Raw genomic sequence first — 7,500 nt, 5'->3', positions numbered from 1 at the left:
AGGAATGCTTCTCCCCAAAGAGAAACAAAACCAGATAAAGTGCATTAATAACATGCTATTAAGCGTCACCTGCACCCACTCGGTGCAGGTGACGCTACTCGCTCAGAAGAGTGCTTTGCTGGGCTTCAAAACCTACGCAGACTACGCCCTGCAGTGGAACATGGCGAAGTCTGCCAAAACGGTCTCCACGTTCCTGGACGAGCTGGCCCACAAGCTGGAGCACAACACAGTACTTGGCCACTGCAGGTCCACCAGAGCCAGCATTAACCAAAAGTCACAGGAGTATTTTCCAGTGAAGGTCGTGACCCGGGGTCTGCTGGACATCTGCCAGGACCTGCTGGGCGTGTCGTTCAGACAGGTGAACGGCGCCCCCGTGTGGCACCCCAAAGTCACCGTGTACGGCGTCACCGACAGCGCCTCTGGACAGACGCTGGGACAGTTCTACCTGGACCTGTTCACCAGAGAGGGAAAGAACCCATGGTTATCCGGGATGTTGCTTTCCCCTGCAGCCCAGCTGTCTGCTGCCTGACGGGAGCAGACGGATGGCTATCGCCGCCTTGATGACCAACTTTAAGGGACCCACGGCCAACGCCCCCTCCCTCCTGATGCATGACGACGTGGTGATATACTTCCACGAGTTTGGTCACGTTATGCACCTCCTCTGTTCTCAGGCCGACTACGCCGTATTCAACACATTCCACACGATGGACTGGGACTTTGGGGAGGTTCCGTCCCAGATGTTGGAGAACTGGGTTTGGGAGAAGGAACCACTGCAGAAGATATCCAAACACTACAGGACGGGAGCTCCGATTCCTGACGACCTGTTGAACGATCTCATAAACTCGCCATGGGGCCATGGGTGGACGGCGCGTGAAAGTATAGTCATAGCCAAATTTGACCATGCTCTTCACACCCAGGCTGGTTTGGAACCAGCTAAGGTATATGCCAGACTTAGCGAGGAGATGCTAAGAGTCCCTGGTTTTCAGGAGATCGACATACCAGCAAACCATATCCTATCTATGTGCACACATAGATTTGATGCAAATTACTATACCTACCTGTGGGGAGAGGTGTTCTCCACGGACATGTTCCACAGCCGTTTCAAACAGGAAGGAGTCATGAACCCTGAGGTGGGTTTGGACTACAGGAAGTGCATCCTGGAGCCTGGTGCTTCTAAGGACCCCTATGAGATGCTGAAGGACTTCTTGGGCCGTGCTCCCAATCAGGAAGCCTTCCTCCTGAGCGAAAAGTGTGCATTCGACGAGTGGAACAATGTCACGGTCTCAAAGTTTGGGACATATAAAAAGACAGCTGAAAAGAACCAGTTTTGTGAGAAGGAAACACGACAGAGAACCCGCCAAAGAAAAAAAACAAAAGAAGGACGCGGGACACGGTCGTGAATCGACGCGGGACACGGTCGTGAACGGAAGCGGGACACAGTCGTGAACGGGCGGGGGACACGGTCGTGTAACGAAACATAATCCTGTACTATATTTATAATATCCCACAGACATTATGCAAATTTCACTTTCAGCATTTTGGGTTATGGTTATGATGTCATTGAAGTGGAGGCATTTTGATTGGGCCTTTTGTACTCTTTCAGGAAAGAAACCAAAAATACACAGGGAAGACATATTTGAATATTATAACCCCACCTGAGGGTGCATTAGAGTAATGTTAACTCTACAGACACATACAAAACAGAAAAGGTACAAAAATCACAGCATTCCATTCCTTTAAGTAAATGCACTTAGTTCCACTACGTTCCATGTGCTGCGGGTTATAAATCACCCGTCGCTCCAGACATGGAGCGACATTATAAATCGCCCGTGCTGCGGGCTAAGAATCACCCGTGGCGTCCACGTGCGGCTAGGGTTAGGGTCGGACGTTTGGTATGTCGGATCAAAAGCATGCACCCTTGGACACTATAGGCGTATATACCTCATCACAGGTGGCGATCCTGTGGACCATGTCCTTCAGGCGAGGCACCATCTTAACCCATTTAGACTTGAGGTCGATTCTACAAATGTCTTCTAAATCCTGACTGTTTTCTGAAAAACCTTATGTCAGTGGTTCTCAAACTATTTCATGTCAAGGACCCCCAGAATGATCTGTATTTGGCCGCGGACCCTCATCTGAAAATATGTTGTTTTAGTGACCCCCCAGAAGCAAATATTTGACACTCGGTGCCGCGCTATGAGCTTGTAGATCTGTTATTTTTCAATAGCTAAAGTATAACACAATGCTTAAAACACCAGAAGGGGTTCCCGCCCTGAATGGGTTGACGTACCTCATCACAGGGGGCGATCCTGTGGACCATGTCCTTCAGGTGAGACACCATCTTAACGTACCTCATCACAGGGGGCGATCCTGTGGACCATGTCCTTCAGGTGAGACACCATCCTAACGTACCTCATCACAGGGGGCGATCCTGTGGACCATGTCCTTCAGGTGAGACACCATCTTCTCCTCCCTGAAGTCCAACGGAAACGTCTCTGTCCACTCTCTGAGCAGCTGTAGGATCTTGGGTCCAAACTTACGCACCTTGACCTGTGTTTGGTTCACAATGATCAGACGTTATACATTCACCAGGTGTTGTTAACTTAAATACAGTGAGTATACGTACAGGTGTGTACAGTTTGCAAGCGTGCGACTCAATGTTATTATAGTTAACACCCTGAGCGGCAAGGACGGAGTTCTCCGTTCAATCAATTAGTAACGCCCAGCGCTCAGGACGGAGATTGATAAAAAGGACGGAGATTATTGATATCAAAACCGATCGCATCGCTTCACAGGCTGGGAGCGTCTGTTGCGTTCAATGTTATTTTCCGGTGGGACGTCATCGAAAATGTTCCCCCCCATTTTAGCCGACGAGATCGAAAATCTTAAAATGTGAATAACTCTAAAGCCAAATGTGCTCCACTGCTATAAATCGCTGGGCGCTCGGATTTAATGGATGAAATAACCCCGGGCGTTCGGGGTATTAACTAAAACTAATGAAAAAACTAAAACTAAAATTTAAAAAACATGTTTGTTAACTGAACTAATTAAAACGAGAAAAGGAAAATAAAAACGATAACTAACTGAAACTGTATTGTGTGTTTACAAAACTCACTAAAACTAAGTAACTAGTTTTCGTTTTTGTCTATTCATTTATGAGTAGCGTTGTCCCGATCCGATCACGTGGTGGGAAATCGGGGCCGATCACGTCATTTTCAAATGATCGGAATCTGATCGGGAGAAATGCCTAGTATCAATATTATATCCATATCATGATCCAGTTAGACTGGATTTTGTCTGTGATTTTGGATATTGTAATATTGTGATATGGCATAAAGATATAAATATCGCATCTGGAAAAATCGGTATCGTCAGATATCAAATGATTGGAATCGGATTGGAAGCAAAGAAACGTGATCGGGACAATCCTATTCATAAGCTTAATCTGTAACTGAATATTCTCTTTTTTAAATGCTATCTTTGCTTGAGTTTTTATTACACAATACTTACTCTGGCCCTTTTCAATCATGCAGCTGATTTATTTGTCAGGTGTGGGATTAAAAGGGCAGAAAAAACTAAATGCTGCATTCACATGGGGTCAGGCAGACGGAAAACCCAAAGTCATCTTAGTAAACGGGACAGGACGGCACAGCAGCCAGAACCGGCGACGGTAACGGCAGACGGCATCGCCATTCAATGCTAAAATATTTTATACCGTTCCGTGCCGTTTGCCGTCGACCACATGCCTAAAAACTAACTAAAACTAACTGAATTAAAAAAAACAACGAACAAAAACGAAACTATAATGGAAAAATCCAAAACTGTTTTTAGCCTTGGTGTGCGTGCGTGCGTGTGACGTGCGTGGTGCGGTACTGACCGCGTCCAGCGGACTCTGGTCCAGCTGCTGTTGTTTGATGCACAGCTCACACACCCTGGCCAGCAGCTCAGGAGGAGAGATGAAGAGTCGTGCACTCAGCAGGAAGGTGAACACGTAGGCCTTCTGTCAGCGGACGGCGAGAGAGAGAGAGAGAGAGAGAGAGAGAGAGAGAGAGAGAGAGAGAGAGAGAGAGAGGGAGGGAGGGAGAGAGAGAGAGAGAGAGAGAGAGAGAGAGGGGAGAGGGGAGAGATACCGTCACCATCACCATGATAAATGGGCGACTGTGGCTCAAGAGGTAGAGCAGGTCGTCCAATGATCCATGGGTCGGCGGTTCGAATCCCGGCTCCTCCTGTCTACATGTCGAAGTGTCCTTGGGCAAGACACTGAACCCCAAATTGCTCCCGATGTGCTGGTTGGTACCTTGCATGGCTTCCGCCGCAATCGGTGTATGAATGTTTGTGTGAATGGGTGAATGTAATGCACAATCTATGTAAAGCGCCTTGGATAAAGGCGCTATATAAATGCACCATTTACCATTTACCATTTAAAACATACAGCGGCTTCTACCAGGGACGTGCAGAGTGTTAGAGGGGCAGGGTCTGAAATCCCGTAAGAGGGCACTTTTGGGCAAAAATAGAGAAAATAGCCGATCTACAAGCTCACAACTTCTGCTATTTTCGGGGCGCAACCCAGCACTCTTTAGTTCAGTGGAGATGCCTTCCGGCATGGCATGGAAAGGAGGGCCTTTTGCATTTCTTTCACCATGTAGTAAACGCTGCATTCGTGGTCTAGAAATGGCAGTTGTTTTACAGACGGGTAAAAGGGCAGGCGCTGAAGCCCCCTTTGATGTCTATGTGTGCACGTCCCTGGCTTCCACAGCGGCCAGAACTCAGCTGCCCATGAAGCTCTAAAGCAGCTCTACTCTCAAACCGTGGGCCTCCATAGTCTTGCGTTGCCAGACTGTTGTTGCTACTCTCAAACCGTGGGCCTCCATAGTCTCGCGTTGCCAGACTGTTGTTGCCATTCACAAATTTTCAAAAGCTTCCGTCATACAGTTTCTGGAGCAACGGAAGCTCTGATCATGAGCACGCGATAAAGCGGAAGTGAAGCCTCCTCCCCACTTCCGTTTCTTCTTTACAGTCACACAAATGTATCCTAATATGAATAGAAATCATCTAAGCATAATTATATAGCTTGCTGCTTAGCAGAAATGGAAATTAAAAATAATTAATATTTTTAAATGTATTTTCGTGAACCAAAATGGCAGCTTCCTTGCTCGGATTTCCAGATTCCAGTTCCAGACTCTATATAGCATTCGGAGATTGTTTTTGTTTTTTTTGTGGAAAAGTTGTCTGACGAAATGGAAACTAAATGAAAACTAAGCTACGATGACTAAAACCAAAACTAAATATATTCACAATTTCGTCAATCAATAAAAACTAGACAAAAATGTTAGGAAGGGACTAGTGGACAAGAGATCCAATAGCCGATCTACCAGCTTGTGAGCCTGTAGATCTGCTATTTTCAGCAAGTGTAAAATTAGGCCTTTCGACGGCATCAAGGCCCGCCAAAATAAAATTTAGTCGACTAAATCAACTGTAGATTTAGTTGACTAAAATATCACGATATTTAGTCTAAAACTAAAATCTAAATTTGCTGTCAAAAACAACTTGTGTTATACCTCGGGGTAATAGTCGGCGGTGGGCACCAGGTTCTGGATCAGGGTGTCCAGGGAGGCCGAGGTGATGCAGGGGGGTCCTTCAGCCAGGCACGCCCCCCCAGGCCCCCTCGGGTGGTCCGACTGCAGCACCGGGGCCCCCGGACCCCCCTCCTCCTCCCCTTCCTCCTCCCCGGGCTCAGCACAGGCCAGGTGGGGGCTGAAGCCACTGGGGGTGTTGAACATGGTGCCTGGGCAGGCGGTTTGGGGCATTCCTGGCCGGAGCAAAGACGCACACGCGCACACGCACACACACACACACACACACACACACACAGACACAGACACAGACACACACACACACACACACACACACACACACACACACACACACACACACACACACACACACACACACACAGATGAGTGTTAGCAGATTTCGATAGAAACAGGGATAGGGTAGGACGATGTAAAATGTATGTTGAATACACTTATTGTAAGTCGCTTTGGATAAAAGCGTCTGCTAAATGACTGTAATGTAATGTAATGTAATGTAAATGGTGCATTTACTGTATATAGCGCTTTTCATCCAAATCGCTTTACATATAGATTGTGCATCACATTGATGCACCCCATTCATACACCTATGGCGGAGGAAACAATGCAAGGCACCGACCTGCACATCGGGAACAATTAGGGGGTCAGTCAGTGTCTTGCTCAAAAGGACACTAACTCTGGGGGAGTCCGGGATCCAACTGGGAACATCGCGGTTCCCATCCGGCTGTTCTACCGGCCACTCTCTACACCCCTGAGCCACTGTTCTACCGGCCACACTACACCCCTGAGCCACTGTTCTATACCGGCCACTCTACACCCCTGAGCCACTGTTCTATACCGGCCACTCTACACCCCTGAGCCACTGTTCTATACCGGCCACTCTACACCCCTGAGCCACTGTTCTATACCGGCCACTCTACACCCCTGAGCCACTGTTCTATACCGGCCACTCTACACCCCTGAGCCACTGTTCTACCGGCCACTCTCTACACCCCTGAGCCACTGTTCTACCGGCCACTCTCTACACCCCTGAGCCACTGTTCTACCGGCCACTCTACACCCCTGAGCCACTGTTCTACCGGCCACTCTACACCCCTGAGCCACTGTTCTATACCGGCCACACTACACCCCTGAGCCACTGTTCTACCGGCCACTCTCTACACCCCTGAGCCACTGTTCTACCGGCCACTCTCTACACCCCTGAGCCACTGTTCTACCGGCCACTCTACACCCCTGAGCCACTGTTCTACCGGCCACTCTACACCCCTGAGCCACTGTTCTACCGGCCACTCTACACCCCTGAGCCACTGTTCTATACCGGCCACTCTACACCCCTGAGCCACTGTTCTACCGGCCACTCTCTACACCCCTGAGCCACTGTTCTACCGGCCACTCTACACCCCTGAGCCACTGTTCTACCGGCCACTCTCTACACCCCTGAGCCACTGTTCTACCGGCCACTCTACACCCCTGAGCCACTGTTCTACTGGCCACTCTACACCCCTGAGCCACTGTTCTACCGGCCACTCTCTACACCCCTGAGCCACTGTTCTACCGGCCACTCTACACCCCTGAGCCACTGTTCTACCGGCCACTCTACACCCCTGAGCCAGTGTTCTACCGGCCACTCTACACCCCTGAGCCACTGTTCTACCGGCCACTCTCTACACCCCTGAGCCACTGTTCTACCGGCCACTCTACACCCCTGAGCCACTGTTCTACCGGCCACTCTACACCCCTGAGCCACTGCCACCCCAAAATAAGAACGTTAGACTGTGGTTAGATTTGATTTATATTTAGAGCAAGTGTGTTGTATATACACATATATCATTGTCACATATTGACCCCCAGCAGCCAGGGGTCGTTGAAGGGGTTCCGGGGGGAGGGGGGGGGGGGTTTGCAGCAAGAA

General features: G+C 49.0%; 1 protein-coding gene and 1 pseudogene across 3 annotated transcripts in view; one reads left to right on the top strand and one right to left on the bottom strand.

The window, feature by feature from the left end:
• LOC306926625 (thimet oligopeptidase-like) overlaps positions 1-2,394 on the top strand; it is a 2,981-nt pseudogene extending 587 nt beyond the window's left edge. The window contains exons 1-2 of the transcript in view: positions 1-1,280; positions 2,362-2,394. The exon at positions 1-1,280 is cut by the window's left edge and continues 587 nt beyond it. The product of the transcript in view is annotated as a thimet oligopeptidase-like (transcript). The remainder of the gene's footprint in view (positions 1,281-2,361) is intronic.
• The window catches only part of LOC306925931 (ras-GEF domain-containing family member 1C-like), a 53,395-nt gene that overhangs the window by 12,601 nt on the left and 33,294 nt on the right, over positions 1-7,500 (bottom strand). For both annotated transcript variants that reach the window (XM_079505080.1, XM_079505081.1), the window contains exons 2-4: positions 5,559-5,809; positions 3,878-4,000; positions 2,413-2,550 (exon numbers count right to left, since the gene is read on the bottom strand). In XM_079505080.1, coding sequence (XP_079361206.1) covers positions 2,413-2,550; positions 3,878-4,000; positions 5,559-5,807 — 510 coding nt within the window. In that variant the 5' untranslated portion in view covers positions 5,808-5,809. The remainder of the gene's footprint in view (positions 1-2,412; positions 2,551-3,877; positions 4,001-5,558; positions 5,810-7,500) is intronic.

The sequence above is a fragment of the Electrona antarctica genome (genome assembly GCF_951216825.1).
Source record: "Electrona antarctica genome assembly, chromosome: 1".
NCBI lineage: Eukaryota > Metazoa > Chordata > Actinopteri > Myctophiformes > Myctophidae > Electrona > Electrona antarctica.
The sequence above is the reverse complement of the archived record's forward strand: the minus strand, read 5'-3'. Positions and strand labels throughout refer to the sequence as shown.